This window comes from Centroberyx affinis, unplaced genomic scaffold (genome assembly GCF_046629955.1).
Source record: "Centroberyx affinis isolate AG114_WGS23_722 - 3 ecotype Tasmania unplaced genomic scaffold, CSIRO-AGI_Caff_v1 ptg007549l_1, whole genome shotgun sequence".
NCBI classification, from domain to species: domain Eukaryota; kingdom Metazoa; phylum Chordata; class Actinopteri; order Beryciformes; family Berycidae; genus Centroberyx; species Centroberyx affinis.
In genome coordinates this window covers 116,134-135,215 of record NW_027283808.1, presented here as the reverse complement: position 1 = coordinate 135,215, position 19,082 = coordinate 116,134, and the positions used below count along the sequence as shown (strand labels likewise).

General features: G+C 43.9%; 1 protein-coding gene and 1 gene segment (V, D, J or C); both read right to left on the bottom strand.

Moving 5' to 3' along the window:
* LOC139639668 (immunoglobulin gamma-1 heavy chain-like) overlaps positions 1-6,529 on the bottom strand; it is a 49,694-nt gene extending 43,165 nt beyond the window's left edge. The window contains 2 exon segments of the C gene segment in view: positions 6,050-6,384; positions 6,475-6,529. Of these exon segments, the coding sequence occupies positions 6,050-6,384; positions 6,475-6,523 (384 nt within the window).
* LOC139639667 (uncharacterized) overlaps positions 1-19,082 on the bottom strand; it is a 184,954-nt gene that overhangs the window by 50,249 nt on the left and 115,623 nt on the right. The window lies entirely within an intron of this gene.

Genomic DNA, 19,082 nt, shown 5'->3' with positions numbered 1-19,082 from the left:
GAAGTAAACAGCAGAATCTTCTGCTCTCAGGCTCTTGGCCTCGAGGTGCTGAGTGCTGCTGGACACATCTTCAGTCAGAGTGAAACGGCTTTGAAAGGAGCTGGCATTGACAGCAGAGTTTGAACCTGTGCTCATTCTCCCAATCCACTGCAGAGCTTCCCCTGGCCTCTGCTGTACCCAGTGCATATAGTAGCTTGTCACGGTAAACCCAGATATGGTACATGACATCTTCACTGTCTCTCCTGGTCTTTTCACCTGAGAGGGAGACTGGTCCAGTTTGATCTCACTCCACATTCCTGTAAACAAAGAAAAGATGAGCACCAGCGACTTGTAAATCTCAGATTAGACATTTACCAAGGAAAAGTGTGTAGCAGCCCAATAGCTTTTCTTACCATGTATAGTGACTACTAAAAAATAATCTCCAGGCAATCATATTTTCCATTATGTAATACACACTGCAATTCAGTGCTTTCTGGTCAATGTCTTTCTGAGGTTTATTAAAACGTCCCAATTATTCTGCCACAAATGATTTGAGTGGTGCTGATGGTGTGTTTGTAAGGAAGGAAGACTTTGCATAGACCACCCTCTACAGGTTACTTTGACATCACTCATCCCTCTATATATCAGGGACTAACTGGCCACATTGAGGACAAGACCAATGAAGACATTTTGTAAAAATTGCAGGTCTGCTGGTGGTTTATCACTGTGGGGCGACGTACACAGTAATACGCAGCTATGTCCTCAGGCTGCAGATTCTGCCCTTTTATAGTCACCGTTCCACTAGAAGTGTCTCTGCTGTAATTGAACTTGTTTTTCAGAGCATTATTTTGAAAAAAGCTGCCTCCACCCCACTGACTGAAAATCCATTCCATTGGTTTTCCTTTACAGTGTCTGATCCAAGCTGTTGCATAGCTGTTATCAGTCAAGGCATAGCCAGAGACCTGACAGGTGACGGTCAAAGACTTTCCAGGCTGCACAACCACTGAGTCTGGCTGGATGAGATCAATACTGTGCACACCTGTGGAAACACAAATCAAGATGATCTAGATCATTCATCTCACTCTTCAGTGTTTATAATGTGTTTATTAGTATTAATCCACTGACAGTTACTCACAGGATCCAGCTGCCAGCAGCAGTATCAGAGCTACAGAGAACATGGTTTATGTTGAAGCTGAACTGATGTGAGCTCTTCTGTCCTCTGAGTGATAGAGAGACAGACACTTCTCTTCCTTATGGGTCAATACATACAGATTAATTTGCATATTGGTGAGGATAATTTATTTACTTGAATTCTATTTGAATTAACTGAACAGCTTAAACGGTCAAATGTCAATCCTTCCCTCACAATGACATAAAACTGTCATACATGTGATCTTTTTCATTACATATTAACAATTTATATAGTTGTTATTCAATCAGTATTAACACTGCTATTCAGTGAATGATGAAAAGTCCCTGGCATCAATGCTTATTGATCAAGTTTGACTGTGTTTTCGAAGGTATCATCAGATTCAGAAGACTCATGAGACAAAAGAATAAAGATAGTCTACATTTCATTATCATGATAGCATTGCTTTCATTATGTGGTGGTTTGTATTAGTAAGAAAAAATATATATATTAAAAAAACAGCACTTTGTAGAGAAAAAACTTGGAATGTATTTTCTTCACAGTTGATTTTAATAGTTGTCTTTTACTTACTAATGATATGATATCAACACATGAGATATCAGTATATCAGAGTTTTTTTAGTTGTTACATCACATCCTGTGTATCAGCAAATGGATTTTATTTTGTAATGTGATTCATTGTTCAGTTGTCATCCATTCTTGGGAAATGTGTTTTTAAAGCAATTCTGCCAGTAGAATTTGAAACTTGTTGACTTTGGTGCCCCCTTGAATCCTGAGTGGTAGTATTTAACGACAGCTGTCGCAACGAGACTCAAAATTATTTTAAGGATGATATATTGAGGTTCATATTCTACACATATGGACTTTAAAGCCCTGACATGCTCCAGTGCTTCTCAAACAGAGATCAGTGTGGATCAGTTTTTGCACAGCTTTGCAGGCTCCTGTGTAACTGTGGCTCTCGAGCATAATAATAAACTGCAGAGTCTTCAGGTTTCAGACTCGTCACCTTTAAGTGCACTGCATTTTGGGAACTGTCTTTGGTGATGGTAAACTGGCCTTGGAGAGTTTGGGCAAATATTGTGCCAGTTCCATCATTAATGCGCCCAATCCGTTCCAATCCTCTCCCTGGTTTCTGATGAATCCAATGCAGCCAAGCAAGAGAAAGTCCGTCCACTTTACAGGACAGTGTGACTGATTCTCCAGCTCTCTTGACCACCAGCTCTGAGGAGGTGAGGGACTGGCTCTGAGCAGCTGAAAAAGACACACAGAGTTTAGATGATGGGAAGCCAGCAGACAATCAAAAGCTCCTCTCCTCTTTCCTCCACTGGATACAGACAAGTGCACTTCACTCACCTGAAATGAGAGCCAAGAGGAAGACACTGTCTACAATTGTCATGGTGGGAAATCTGTTGAGTCTGCAAGAGAGAGAGGCTAATGTGGAGACTGAGAGAGCAAAGGTTATGTGTTATACAGGCAGAATGGGGGGGGATTGTGGTTAAATGTCCATAATTGCATCTTTACCAGTCAGATGTTTTGGTGATAAGTAAAGATCAGAGAGATCAAGACTGAGCTGAATGAACATTGCCCAAAAAAGAGGATATTTCTTGTGTTGACTTGCCACCTAGAAGGCAAGGCAAGGCAAGGCAAGGCAGCTTTATTTGTATAGCACATTTCATACACTGAGGCAATTCAAAGTGCTTTACAGGGTGATAAAAATACAGTAAAGGTAAAAGATTTACAATGAAAAAGTGCAAAAAATACAGACAAGAGATACAAAAGATAAAAGACTTAAAAGTAAACTAATGCAGTTCAAATCAAATGAGATAGAAAGATGAAAGAACACAACAAATACAACAAATACTCCCACTTTTAGATGCACATTGTGAGTGAACCCATATGTTTTTCTGTAATTTTCTTTTCCCCTGTCCTTCCTGATTCTACTCTTGATCTGATATTTACGTCAGATCTCACTGCCTAAGGCAGACGAGAATCATAGATTCTCCTCTTGGTCAAAAACCTCACCATCCAGAGATGGATGAGAATCATACAGGGTAAAGCTCTGTCCCCCCCACATATAGTGTTCACTCATGCGCAAGTAAGCATTACCTGGACAAGACGAATGAAAATTCGTACTTGCCCGTGTCAGCTCTGTTGGGATCCTAAACAGAAAGAGTTAAAATTAAGGTTATTTAAAAGCTGAGCTGAAAAGATACGTTTTTAGCCATTACAGGGTAGAGTAGGCAGAGTAAAATAAGAAAGTTTTTAGCTTTGACTTAAAAGCGGTCAGAGTCGGGCCTGTCTAATATCATCTGGGAGGTTATTCCAGGTCTGTGTTGCATGATCAGTCTTCAGACTGTTCATCTGGAGATACAGCTGCTGTCTGCTGTCGTCTCTGGGGATGGTGAACCGGCCTTGGACTGACTGAGAGTAGTAGGTGGTGCCACCACCGCTATAGATATAGGCAATCCACTCCAGTCCTTTTCCAGGAGCCTGTCTGATCCAGGCCATATAGGAGCTGCTGAATGCGAATCCAGAGGCTGTACAGGTCAATCTGTGGGATTCTGCAGGCTTTTTAACCACTGGTTCAGATTCTGTCAGAGTCTGACCATCAACACCTGTCAAGACAACAAAGAAAACCATCACATGCATTAAGTAAGTAACTTTAATGAAGACAACATCAAATCAAGATTAGTCAAAAGCTTCACCTGCCCAGCAGATAGTTAAAAGCAGCAGTCCTGTCCTATAGCCCATCATGTTAAACTGTGTGGCCACTGTTCTCTGTCATCCTCTCTGCAGTCAGATAAGTAGAGATGGAAGACATCTAAGTTTTGCATTGACTCCTCCTCACAGGGAGGGAGGATAGTACTGGATTGGACTTGTCTCAATTAGTGAAGAACACTGAAATTAAACTGAATTCCATCTTTGTTGGTGGTTATGTGTGTAGGAAATTAAAAAACAATATTTTTGGGGTTGTTAACTTGAACATCATGCAGAATCAGTTTATAGGTGTTTTTTTTAATTTATTTATTTATATAGTTTTTACATCATTTTATTATTTTACCGGTTTTTTTTGGGTTTTTTTTTATCTCATTGCATAAAACCGATCTTCTGGGTTACTCCAGTCCATTACCAGGAGCCAGTCTGAGCCAGGTATTCTAATAATGGCCACTGAACCCAAAACATGTGCAGGTCTGTTCGTGGGATTCTCCAGGATTTTTAACCACTGGTCCAGACTCAGTCAGTGTCTTTCATTGACTGAAATATAATATCAAACCATCTGTTTGTTTGAGTTTTACAAAATGTGAGAAAGTTTACAACTTATCACTACTTGTAATGTATGGCCTTTACCATGACCAGTATGAGTATCAAACACTTGCCAGTGTAGCCGGTCCAAACCAGCCACACTGTGTTGTGTTCTGGTGCACGAGTGATCACAGCATACCACGATTTCAGGTGATAATCTTTTATTTCTGTAAATTAGTTTGACAGAAAAGCAAAACGTCCTTGTCACAATTGGCACACACAATGCTCAACCTCTCGTCAGATCAGATGTAAACTCAAACTAAATAAATAAAATGTATTGAAAGTACACAAAAGGTTGTATCAAAATTACAACAATACAGTATATACCCCAAGAACAAGGATACAAACAAAAATAATAAATACAAAAGAGATACCATAACAATTATACTTCATAACTGGGCCTGTGTAACCATTCACATACCTGTAAATTAGTTTGACAGAAAAGCAAAAGGTCCTCGTCAAGCCTGGCACACACAATGCTCAACCTATGACAGGCAAAAATGACGAAGCACGTTTCACTAGTAAGAAAATGCACACCTCTCACTCGGTCAAACTCTGTGAAAAATCTATAAAAACCAGTGAAACATACACTAAAAACCTGTAGCATCAACCCAATGCATCTTTACAATAAAATAATCAAACATTATACACTTAAACAAATTTTATTTTCTGAACCATATCATCTCAGTGGCGCTGCCCATACGAACGTGACTCACCTCTCGTCAGATCAGATGTAAACTGACGAGAGAGCGTAAATACACTGCAACATCACCGGATGGCGCCGGAAATCAAAATAACACCACTCATTTACAATAAAAACAAAGTGAGGGATTTTGGTAAAATAAAATACATACATCAAGAAAAACGTACTTTGGAAATAAAATATGTAAATGAAAATAAATATAATAGGAAAATAAGGTATGTGATTTTCCTCTCTGTTACACCAGCTCGTATCTGCTTGGTTCCAGTATCAGTCAGTTGAAATGAATGAGAAAACCAGAGCTGAACTTCTCATTATAGAGATGGAGAGAGAGAGATTTTGCATTGACTGCCCTCTAATGTTTTGAAAGAGGAACTGTAACATGTTTTCTACTTTCTACAACATAATGTTACTTCCTTGTGATTACATATAATATAGAGATGGTTGTGGTTGAAATTTGCTTTAATTATAGTTTGGGTGATGATTTCAGCAACCAGAGTGTTGTATTGGCTTTGATGGTGTTGTGAGGAATTGATCATCATGAGATTGAAAAAGTCGATTTTTTTTTTTTTTATTGATGTGTTTTATTGTTTATTGTTCAATGACCGTCTTAACTGATGACTTGTGTTCAGGAAGCTGTGTCATGGAACAAACAAGTTTTATTTATTTTATAATTTTGATGTATTCTACTCTAATGTAATTCCTTGATCTTAGTTCTTGCTGTCTAAGGAAATGTGTTTACGGTAATACGTAATATTTCAGTGCTACTCAGACAGATATCTGAGCACTGATTAACTTTTGTAAAGGTCTGTACATACAGATGGTTGACATATAATTCCCATGTACTTGAAGCTAAGAGATGAATCATGTGAGACAGAGGGGGGTCTAACAGCCCAGTAAGGATGAGTACTGTAGGATTTTGTACAGCTGCTCAACCAACTCCAGTCACTGTGGATCTCGAGCACAATAATAAACAGCAGAGTCTTCAGTCTTCAGACTGTTCATCTGGAGATACAGCTGCTGTCTGCTATCGTCTCTGGAGATGGTGAACCGGCCTTGGACTGACTGAGAGTAGTAGATGCTGCTACTATGGATAGCAGCAATCCACTCCAGTCCTTTTCCAGGAGCCTGTCTGATCCAGGCCATCCAGTAGCTGCTGAATGTGAATCCAGAGGCTGTACAGGTCAATCTATGGGATTCTCCAGGCTTTTTAACCACTGGTTCAGATTCTGTCAGAGTCTGACCATCAACACCTGTCAAGACAACAGAGAAAACCATCACATACATTAAGTTCCTAACTTTAATGAAGACAATGTCAAATCAAGATTAGCCAAAAGCTTCACCTGCCCAGCAGATAGTTAAAAGCAGCAGTCCTGTCCTATAGCCCATCATGTTAAACTGTGTGGCCACTGTTCTCTGTCATCCTCTCTGCAGTCAGATAAGTAGAGATGGAAGACATCTAAGTTTTGCATTGACTCCTCCTCACAGGCAGGGAGGATAGTACTGGATTGGACTATCAATTATTTCTCAATTAAATGCTTGAAAATATGACACTGTCTGAATTTTCTGGGGTTTGAACTTGAATATCATGCAGAATCAATTTACAGGTAGTTTTTTATACTTGGCCAGTGACCAAAATGTAGATTGTTGCAAGAAATGCACTCTCCATGTATTTTATTCTGTCTATGAAGAGATACAGCTACTTTTTGGTAAGATTCTTATTGAGACAACTTTATTTCCTGTCTCATTCCATGAAACACAAAATAGTCTTTTCACATCTTCTCTATACAACACAACTATTCTACATTAAGCACATCCTTCTTCTTAGAAGATAAAAAAAAAAGTTTCTCAAAATGTACTTCTGTATTCATGTAAGCTACAAGTGAATTCACCATGCTGTGAAATGAGATAATAATGAACTTAAACACTCTCACATCATTCATCCCTCTATATATCAAGGAGTATCTTTCCGCACATACAGAGGACAAGACCAATGAAGAATATCTGATTCTCCCATTGGAGGAAATTAATCATATTGAGGTTTAGACCCAGGATAACATATCTGTATGGGTGTGGTTGAGTCGGTACTGGGTATTTGTGCAGGTCTGCTGGTGGTTTATCACTGTGGGGCGATGTACACAGTAATACACAGCTGTGTCCTAAGGCTGCAGATTCTGCCCTTTTATAGTCACCGTTCCACTAGAAGTGTCTCTGCTGTAGCTGAACTTGTTTTTCAGAGCATTATTTTGATTAAAGCTGCCTCCACCCCACTGATGACAAATCCATTCCATTGGTTTTCCTTTACAGTGTCTGATCCAGCCTGTTGCATAGCTGCTATCAGTCAAGGCATAGCCAGAGACCTGACAGGTGACGGTCAAAGACTGTCCAGGCTGCACAAGCACTGAGTCTGGCTGGATGAGATCAATACTGTGCACACCTGTGGAAACACAAATCAAGATGATCTAGATCATTCATCTCACTCTTCAGTGTTTATAATGTGTTTATTAGTATTAATCCACTGAAAGCTACTCACAGGATCCAGCTGCCAGCAGCAGTATCAGAGCTACAGAGAACATGGTTTATGTTGAAGCTGAACTGATGTGAGCGCTTCTGTCCTCTGAGTGATAGAGAGACAGACACTACTCTTCCTTATGTGTCAATACACACAGAGATTCATTTGCATATTGGTGAGAATAACTGATGAAGTTACTGTGGAGTACTGTCGAAAAACCCATAGTTTTTGCAGATTGTGTCATGTTTGTCAGATACAGAGCAAAATTTCATGGCCAAGTTGTTAGCTCAATTCCTGCTGTAATTAATTTACATGTTTTTTTTAAAGATAGACATTACTGAATTAATCAGTTCAATGAAGGGAAAACAGTGGGGAAAAAACACTTTCTGGTAAATGTGTCTAGTATATTATTAAATTGATTGTATCATATATTTTGTTAACAAACCAATGCAACTTCTTCTAGTTCTGTCCTTTTATCTTTCATATCAAGTACAGAAGCTGCCACTGGACAGAGAATATCCAGAGACCACAAGACAGAGGGCAACTGCAGGTTCTATTTCACACAGGCTTCGCCCTTTAATGGGCTCAGCCAATCAGGATGAGCCTATACATCCTCTATGGGGCCTCGCACTATAAATGGTGAGCGGCCCCTCATTCAGTATCTACTTTTTCTTCAGCGCCTGACGAACAAGTTTGCCTAGGATGGCATCGTCTGAGACCAACATCGCTAAAGACTGCTGCCCCAGCCTGATCTCAACGACAGTGTTTCGAGTGCCTCGGCCTGGAACACACCGCGGACGGTGTCTCCGACTCCCCAGACTGCAGCAGCTGCAGGGCTCTCTCCAGGGTGAGACGCCAGCAGCATTGGGCTCATTTCGAACGCTATCAGCATCAGCGTTCCCCTGTCGCAGCGCTTCTGCTGCCGGCTCCTCCCCTGGTGGCGAAGGATGAAAAAGGGATTCCGCCGGGGGACAGCGATGACAACATCTCCTCTGTCTCTGTCACGGCTGCATCCTTCACCTCCACCGCTCTACCTCATCCATCGTTGAAACTAGACTTCCCCAATGTGATAAGGATGGCCGCTGAGAACGCCGGGATACCGCTTCCGCCCCCCGAACCCCCTCGCGTCGCTGATCGTCTGGCCCAGGGAGTTTATCGGCGGGCGGCAGAGACCAAGCCGGTCTTCGTCGCCCTCGCCTTGGACGAGGTTTGGGCGGCTGTGGAAGCAGTTTTTTCCAATGTCCATGGGAAAAGCACTTTCTGTCGCTCTGGTGTTCCCCCGCTCGATGACCCGCTGGCCGCTCATTTTTCTCCTCTCAACCAGCTGGTCTGGCAGCAGGAGACATGCTTTTATGGCAAGTTTTTCCACCTGGCGGCCCAGATGGCAGCCATGGCCAACAACCTGGGGCTTCCTCCCTCTCTGCTTCTGAATTGGATCATGTATCCCGTATTGCGGGACAGATTAACAATTTAACCAGGGGAATTGCCACCGCCACTGGAAAGCGCCATGGCTCTGGCTACCGTCGGTACTCGGCACGTGTGGCTCAGTGTGACAGCCCCTCAGAAGAAGGACAAGGCCTGCTGGGTGCTCCGCTGTCACCTGATGGTCTCCTCGGCGCATCCGTCACCTTGGCTACACAGCGTTTCTAACGCTTAGAGGAGGAAAAGGCTCAGTTGCACCATCATCTGCCGCTGGTGTCTTCTTCCGCCAAGCAGAATACTTCCCCCCATGACCCAAGGGAACGGCGTGCGGTGGCGTCCAAGAGGCGTGGACGGCGTAATGTGGCTTCCTCTTCCGCTACGTCCTCCTCTCGCCCCCGCTGGCGTCCGCGACGCAGCCCGCCCCGCCGTCGGAGCGAGCCGGCGGGGCTCGCTCCTCCTCTGCCACCCGCCCAGAGAGGACCCTGGGGCTCCCGTCGACTGCTAGCTTGTTCCTGGAAGGCTGGGAATTAGCCGCCCAGCAAGAAACGATACTGACTGCCGGAGGGGGGAACCGACCCGGCTTGCGAGGCTTCTGTTCAGCCCCAGCCGTGTGTTAGTGGCGTTGTCTGCGCATCCCCCCACAATGTTCCTGGATATGTGCCTTGTGTGAATGATGTTTTTGTTTGTAATAAAACAAATTACTTCTTCCATAAAGAGCCTATTCCTACCACCCTGACTGCCGATTGCTCTCTGTCCTCCTCCCACAAGGGACACCGGCCAGAGCGGTGATCGCAGTCATCATCTTGCTCTCTGCTCTCTTCCCACATGGGAAGAGAGCAGAACAGAGAACGGTTCGGTGGTGCGGTAACCCCCTTCCCCCCCGGTCTTCGGGCCGAAATGGGACGGCTGATGGTCTCAGTATCACCAACCCACCCTGCTGTCCCACGGGACAACAGGAAGGAAGCCGGAAGGCTTTTACCGCTCTGCCTGTCTTCCACACGGAAAACACAGCAGAGTGGCGAGCGACTGATATGTTGCATAACCACTCCCCGCTCTCCGGTCTCGTGAGTCGGTGTGAGTTGGAGTTGAACGTTAACCTGACGACGGGATGCATCGCCGGGAGTCGCTCCCAACTCTCCACCTTTTTTCCATGAAAGAACGGTGGATGAACAGACCGGCACGCCGTTTCTTCGGCCCGCCTCACTCGTCCACAAGAATGCGGACTGGATGACTGCAGAGCGGCCTCTCAACAATTTCGGCGGATGAGCTCCAGATGGCAGATCCTTTGTGAAGCACGGGGAATCAGACACTTGCCCGTCTCGAACGAGAGGTCAGCCCCCCGCCTCTCGTCTCTGTCAGCGGGCTTGATCTCTCCTAGATGCCGGCCAGTGTATACAGAGCGAGAACGGACGAGTTTTCAAAATACTCCGCTCCCGCGGTCATTGGACCATTCTGCTGACATCATCGTTGCCTCCCCTCAGAGGTAAGCGGACGTGTGTGAGGACAGTCTTTCTCACAGCGCTGTCAACACCGTTTTCCCTCTCTGCCGCCTACTCTGCCTCGAAGCGAATAGTGGACGTCAAAGGGGACAGTGTATTAAAGTCTATGGCGAGAACGCTGTCTGCTGATTCTAATGCCGTTCTTGCCACTGAGCAAATAGCGGCGGCATCAGACAACGGCTATGCGAGTGTGGAGGCGGGGCTTCAGATGCCAGCGGGCCATTCATTGGCTGCCAAGCCTCTCCAGCCCTTTTGCCTCCGGCCCCCCATGGACCGGTCTGCCCTTACCGGGCAGCTCGGTGGCGGCGATGGCCGAGGCTGCATACAGAGAATTTCTCTCCTCCGCTCCGCAACTGTCTGCTCGCCCCCTGACAGATTTTTATCAGGAATGGTGAACCCAGTGTGTGTTGACAGAATGGATGGACAGGACGTTACAACTGGGCTTTTCACTTTTCATTGCGTACCGCCCCCATTCACAGGTGTGAGAGAGTCGATCATAACTTCTCAGGAAGGCATGAGCGCCCTCTCCAGGGAGATACAGGAACTACTCCAGAAGGGAGCAGTTTCTGTGGTTCCCCAGGAAGACAGAGAGAGAGGTCTCTATTCTGGTTATTTCCTGGTTCCCAAGAAAACCAAAGATATGAGACCTATATGGATCTCCCTCCGCTCAACACATGCATCACCCAGAGACCATTTTGCATGCTTACTGTAAAAAAGATGCTGGAATTGGTACAGCCGGGCGATTGGTTCACCACAGTGGATTTGAAAGATGCTTACTTTCATGTCCCAGTGGTGCTGAGACACAGGAAATTCCTGCGTTTTGCCTTTCAAGGGGTAGCTTACGAGTACAACAGACTTCCGTTCGGCTACTCCCTGGCCCCCCGCACTTTTTCGAAGTGTGTGGACACGGCACTCACGCCCCTGTGCTGCCAGGGAATACGGGTCTTCTTTTATCTAGACGACGTGATTCTCATGGCCTGCTCGAAAGAATAGGCTATTTTCCACACAGTGCAATTGGTGCAGCACTTAACCAGGTTAGGTTTTGCCATCTATTGGAAAAAGAGCGCACCCATACCGAGCCAACAAGCGGTGTATTTGGGAGTGCAGCTGGACTCCGCCACACTACGGGCATGTCTGTCAGATCCCAGACAGACGGTCGTGTTGGAGGCGGTTCGGACAGTGACGGCTTTGACCGTCATGCGGCTCCTGGGTCTCATGGCGGCGGCTCACCCTGTGGTTCCACTGGGGCTGCTCCAAATGAGACGCCTTCACAGATGGTTTACCAGATTGCGTTTGGATCCACAACGTCACAAACGTCACATGGTAACCATCCCCCCAACAGCCAGGGAGGACCTGGCATATTGAGGGAACACCGCTGGGTAGAGTGACCTCCTATGTGTTGGTGTTCACAGACGCCTCCCTGACGGGTTGGGGAGGAACCTGCCTAGGGCAGTCGGTCGGTGGTGTGTGGCCTTCAGGGACAAACCAGCCCATCAACCTACTAGAGTTGACTGCAGTCATGCTGGTCCTGCAGCACTTCCTGCCTCTGTTACAGGGGAAGAACGTGTTAGTGAGGACCGACAACCATCTGCTGCTTGCTTTGACCTCAGCTAAAAGAGTGAGTGACTTGTGCGCTCTTTCGGTCCATCTCAGCTGTTTGCTGATACGTGGGGACCTGAGTGGCGACACACTCAGACAGAATCCGTCTTTTGCACCCAATAACATCAATAGTTCTTTTTGGTCTAGGACGATTCAGCTGGAGGCTTTCTATCCTCCTCGTCATGGTGAGGAGAGAGAGGAGAGGCTGCACCATTTATGCCCTGTGCGTGCGTTGGCGTGTTATGTTGAACGCACAGCCATGGTGAGGCGCACACAGCAGCTTTTTGTGTGCTATGCAGACAGTGTGGCTGGCAAGCCCCTGTCAAAGCAGAGACTCGCCCACTGGCTCTGTGAGGGAATATCACAGGCTAATGTGCTGGCGGGTAGGGACCCTCCTGCAACTATCTGCGCGCGCTCAACACGGAGTGTGGCTGGGTCAACGGCTCTGTTCAGTGGAACAGGTGTGGAGGAGATCTGCACGGCGGCCTCCTGGTCAACGCCCTGTCCATTCATCAGGTTCTATCTGTTGGATGTGTCTGGGTCTTTCTCCGTTTCTGTACTCAGTACTGGTATACGAGACCTGTGAAGAAATGACCCACTAGGCCTGAGTCTCTCGTGTTGAAGCTCGATGGAGACCGGCCACTGGGTTGGCCAGCGTTACATCTTACTGTTTGTCAACATGATTAAGTGTAGCGTTGGTTTTTCATGCCCCCTGTTCTATAGACATGGGTGTGAGCAGAATCATATCTGGCTGACCTATTGCATTGTTACAGTCAATCCAGGCTATGACACAGCATGTTGTTCGTGTTAGTGTCTCGGCAGGGAGTGAAGTCATCGGGCTTCGCCCCCTAAGCCAATAGAGCCCTGTTAGAGGGCGAAGCCTGTGTGAAATAGAACGATAGTTAAGTATTGTAACTCTAGTTCTATGATCACAAGCGGAGCCCTCTAACAGCTCGCCCTGCCGCTCCACGAGTCGCTGAACTTAGTGGATGCTGAATGAGGGGCCGCTCGCCATTTATACTGCGAGGCCCCATAGAGGGTGTATAGGCTCATCCTGATTGGCTGAGCATGTGCATGCAAATTTCAGTGCGTTGAGGCTACTAGATGAGTGGCTAAGCCAATAGAGCCCTATTAGAGGGCTCCGACTGTGAACATAGAGCTAGAGTTACAATACTTAACTATCGCTCATAGAGCCCAACTGGATCAGTATTAAATGAATGAGTTGCATAATCAAACATACAGGCATATAATTATATTCCATATTGTGCCACATTAAATGTACTGATTACTACTTAATACGTTGGGCTACTAACAATACCGTGTTAAAAGACATGCTCTTGTTCTAACTTAAATGCAGTCATTGTATTTGTGATCATTGTATAATTGTTGCATTACATATTTGTTAAACTGATTTTCCTCTTACAGGAATGAATATGATGATTTATGAACTTGGAAATGGATTGTAATTATTATTTAGATGTACATTATTTATTTAAGATAATGATTTATTTAGGATTTATTTTATATCCTTTCAACTTTGCCAGTGCTATATTCAAAGATATTTTTTCCTTTTTATCAGGGAACTGAACTTGAATTTATTAGTGGGCTGATGGCGCCTCCTCTGGTGGCTTCATGTTACAAGTGTTCAGGGACTGAGGGGTTTTTGTACAGGTCTACTGATGGTTTGTGTTATTGTGGCTGTCTGGCACAATAATACACAGCAGAGTCTTCAGGCTGCAGATTCTGTCCGTTTAGAGTCACTGTTTTGCTGGAAGAGTCTAAGGAGATACTAAAATTGTTTTTTAGGGAATCTTTGTAGTATTCAGCTCCAGTATATTTCATTCCAATCCACTCCAGTCCTTTCCCTGCAGGCTGTCTGATCCAAGCTGTGTAATAGCCAAGAGAATAAGAGACCTGACAGGTGATGGTCAGAGGTTGACCTGGCTGGACAGTCAAAGAGGCTGGCTGTGTCAACGTTTCACATTTCACATCTATGGAGGAAAACATATTGAATATTTAAATGTTTTACAGTGTAGTAAGAATGAACAACTGGTGTACAGAGATCAAACTGTTAGTGTTTCTCCCTCAAAGAGACTTACAGTGTGTGTGTGTGTGTGTGTGTGTGTGTGTGTGTGTGTGTGTGTGTGTGTGTGTGTGTGTGTGTGAGTGTGTGTGTGGTCTTTTCTTTTCTCCATACTTGCTATGAATAGGTGTGTGTGTGTGTGTGTGTGTGTGTGTGTGTGTGTGTGTGTGTGTGTCTTTTCTTTTCTCTATATTGACAAAACATTTCCATGTACTTGAAGCTAAGAGATGAATCATGTGAGACAGAGGGGGGTCTAACAGCCCAGTAAGGATGAGTACTGTAGGATTTTGTACAGCTGCTCAACGAACTCCAGTCACTGTGGAAATCGAGCACAATAATAAACAGCAGAGTCTTCAGTCTTCAGACTGTTCATCTGGAGATACAGCTGCTGTCTGCTGTTGTCTCTGGAGATGGTGAACCGGCCTTGGACTGACTGAGAGTAGTAGGTGCTGCTACCGGTGCTGATAGCAGCAACCCACTCCAGTCCTTTCCCAGGAGCCTGTCTGATCCAGTTCATCCAGTAGTCACTGAATGTGAATCCAGAGGCTGTACAGGTCAATCTGTGGGATTCTCCAGGCTTTTTAACCACTGGTTCAGATTCTGTCAGAGTCTGACCATCAACACCTGTCAAGACAACAGAGAAAACCATCACATGCATTAAGTTAGTAACTTTAATGAAGACAACGTCAAATCAAGATGAGTCCAAAGCTTCACCTGCCCAGCAGATAGTTGAAAGCAGCAGTCCTGTCCTATAGCCCATCATGTTAAACTGTGTGGCCACTGTTCTCTGTCATCCTCTCTGCAGTCAGATAAGTAGAGATGGAAGACATCTACGTTTTGCATTGACTCCTCCTCACAGGCAGGGAGGATAGTACTGGTTTGCACTTGTGTCTCAGTTATTGTTGGTGAAACTGGAGAATGAATGTTCACTGTACAAATGGACTATTAGAGTTAAAAGTGACCCACAGGTAAAGAATGATTTAGATTTCAGCAGAATATAGAGATAGAGTTTCCAAAGCCTAAGCACATCTCTAAATCAGTAAATATCATCATATATGAAAAGAACAAATTTTATCAAAGTTGGTTCCAATTTCTTGTCTTGGCTCTTGGCAAAAGATGTGTTGATTAGTAATTAGCAAGGGACAGTTCTGTCTCCATTCCTCTTTACGTTGTATATCTCTGACTTCTGCTACAACACTGGGAGCTGCCACCTCCAGATATGCTCCGACGATACAGCTATTGTTGGACGCATCAGCAGGGGGGAGGAAGGGGAATACCGGGAACTCATTGAGGACTTTGTTCATTGGTGCAGTAGCAACCATTTGCAACTTAAATGTTAATAAAAACAAAGAACTTGTTCTGGACTTTAGAAGGAAAAAGAGCTCTGTGACACCTGTCTCAGGATACTGAGGTGGAGGTTGTGAAGTCTGGTAAGTTCTTGGGCGTGCACATTGACAACAAGCTGGACTGGACTGTTAATACAGAGGCAGCATACAAAAAAAGTCAGAGAAGGCTGTACTTTGTTAGGAAACTTAGGTCTTTTAATGTATGCAACAAATTGTTTTTTACGTTTTATCAGAGTGTCATGGCTAGTGTCATTTTTTATGCCTGTGTGTGTTGGGGAGGGAACATCACTAAGAGGGATGCTAGCTGTTTGGATAAGCTGGTTAACAGTGTTGGGCAGTAACGTTGCTACAAATAGCGGTGCTACTAGTTTAACTACATTTCTCAGTAGCGTGGTGGTAGTGTCGCTGTTTTTGAATAGCAAAACTGTTTTATTGATCAAGTAGTGCGGTAACGTCCAAAAAGCTACATTCTCCAAAACATTTCTGAAGCTCAAGCGCAGCCGAGCTTTCTGCTGTGGTCTTGAATAATACTATAGGTACGTGATGCCAGCGCCATGCACAGAGGAACTGTATGTGTAGCCAACGGAAGCACTTCCGTATGACGGTGACATCACCGACCAATCCTTGGCCTGATGCCTGCAGCATCTCTGGTGCAGGGAATACAGTTAACACGTGTCAGGTCTTTATTCTTTTGTTACTGTGGGTAAAAGAGTTTGTTAAAGCAAGTCTCCACAGCTTTATCCTGCAAATGTGCCCAAGTCGCCACTAGATTGAGCATACACATGCAAACAGGTATATATGCGCACACACACACACACACACACACACACATGCAATGTGTGTGTGTGTGTGTGTGTGTGTTTTAATCTTGTAATGCTTTGTTCTTGGTTCTTGCTCTTTCAGCCCAGTCGTGATTCAGTGCTACTCAGATATGTGAGTGTTGATTCATTTTTGTTCATTTTTGCTGCAAGTAGGTGTGTGTGTGTTTGTGTGTGTGTTTCTCCATGTTGATGTATCATTTCCATGTACTAAGAGATGAATCATGTGAGACAGAGGGGGGTCTAACAGCCCAGTAAGGATGAGTACTGTAGGATTTTGTACAGCTGCTCAACCAACTCCAGTCACTGTGGATCTCGAGCACAATAATAAACAGCAGAGTCTTCAGTCTTCAGACTGTTCATCTGGAGATACAGCTGCTGTCTGCTGTCGTCTCTGGAGATGGTGAACCGGCCTTGGACTGAGAGTACCAGGTGCTGCTACCACCATCACTGATAGCAGCAACCCACTCCAGTCCTTTTCCAGGAGCCTGTCTGATCCTGTACATCTTGTAGATGCTAAATGTGAATCCAGAGGCTGTACAGGTCAATCTGTGGGATTCTCCAGGCTTTTTAACCACTGGTTCAGATTCTGTCAGAGTCTGACCATCAACACCTGTCAACACAAAACCAGAAAACCATCACATGTATTAAGTTAGTTGGCTTATCTTCATGAAGACAATGTCAAATAAAATGTTTTCCAAAGCTTCACCTGCCCAGCAGATAGTTAAAAGCAGCAGTCCTGTCCTATAGCCCATCATGTTAAACTGTGTGGTCACTGTTCTCTGCCATCCTCTCTGCAGTCAGATAAGTAGAGATGGAAGACATCTAAGTTTTGCATTGACTCCTCCTCACAGGGAGGGAGGATAGTACTGGATTGATTTTGTCTCTCAATTATTGTTTGGTGAAACTGGAGAGTGAATTCACTGTACAAAGGATTACTATTTGGGTTAAATTTGACCCACAGAGAATGATTGAAAGAATGATTGAGATTTCAGCAGAATATAGAGATAGAGTTTCCAGAGCCTCAACACACCTCTAAATCTGCCTTGTAGCCCACATGTGCTGAGGTGGAGATACCATCACCTCACCTCCTAAAATATTGTCATCAGTAATTATCATCATATATGAAAATAACAAATTTAATCAATCATCATCCAGTTTTTTGTCTTGGCTCTTCTCAAGCACCTCATTCATTCATTTGTGTTTTTCTGTGATTCCCATTGTACAGTGTAGACGCCTTTTTCAATAATGCAGTCAAAAACTACTGATCAAAGCCAGCAATTCCAAGTGGATCCTGGTGTTGCAAACTACAGTATTTCAACATTAACAGCAAAAAATAATTCAACTGAAAAACATTTGCAACTATGACACTGTCTGAATTTAATCTCAGTGGGTTTGGTGGTGCAGGGAATTTATTTTTCATTTATTTTGTAGGTTGTTAACAGTTTACCTTAAGAATTTTGCTTGCAAAAACATTTTGTTTCTGCAAATTCAATCATCTGTGGTTTTGGATATCTATTATCATCAGTCAAGAAAATATTCATTTAGAGAATCTAGGATTTATTTTATATCCTTTCCACATTGTCAGTGCTATCTGTTCAAAGATTGTTTTTCCTCAATCTCTGTGAACTGGCCTTGAACGTATTAGTGGGCTGATGGCGCCTCCTCTGGTGGATTCATGTTACAAGTGTTCAGGGACTGAGGGGTTTTTGTACAGGTCTACTGATGGTTTGTGTTATTGTGGATCTCTGGCACAATAATACACAGCAGAGTCTTCAGGCTGCAGATTCTGTCCGTTTAGAGTTGCTGTGTTGCTGGAAGAGTCTAAGGAGATACTAAACTTGTTTTTTAGTGAATCTTTAAAGTGTTCAGCTCCAGTATATTTCATCCCAATCCACTCCAGTCCTTTCCCTGCAGGTTGCCTGATCCAAGCTGTGAAATAGCTACTAACAGAATAAGAGACCTGACAGGTGATGGTCAGAGGTTGACCTGGCTGGACAGTCAGAGAGGCTGGCTGTGTCAATGTTTCACATTTCACACTTGTGGAGGAAAACATATTGAATATTTAAATATTTTACAGTGTAGTAAGAATGAACAACTGGTGCACTGAGATCAAACTGTTAGTGTTTCTCCCTCAAAGAGACTTACAGGATCCAGCGGCCAGCAGCAGCAGCAGAGCTACAGAGAACATGGTTGGTGTTGAAGCTTCTCTTCATCTGCCTCAACTGACAGCGTGACATGAACTGTTTATAGCAGACTGTAAGGAAGTCAACTTTGCATAGAATAGGACACTGACATGCTATAAAAGGAGGAGGGATTGTCCTATTATAAGCATTCAAGGCTTGAAGAGAATTTGATTCCTAATTCATTATATTCATTTAGATACATATTAAAGAAAATGTGTTTATTAATTCAAACAATCTCTTAAAGGTTAAGTCATTAATTCATTTACTGAAGAGTTTAGATCACTGTAGTCTCACAACCAGGCGACACTGGAACCACAAAACTACAATTGAAAATTATGAAAGTAATGGTGAAAAATAATAGATTGTGTGAAAAGAAGTTCCTAATTACACTTTGTGCAATCTGGCAACCACTTTAACTTCCTAAAAACATATATATATATATATATATATATATATATATATATATATATATATATACACTACCGT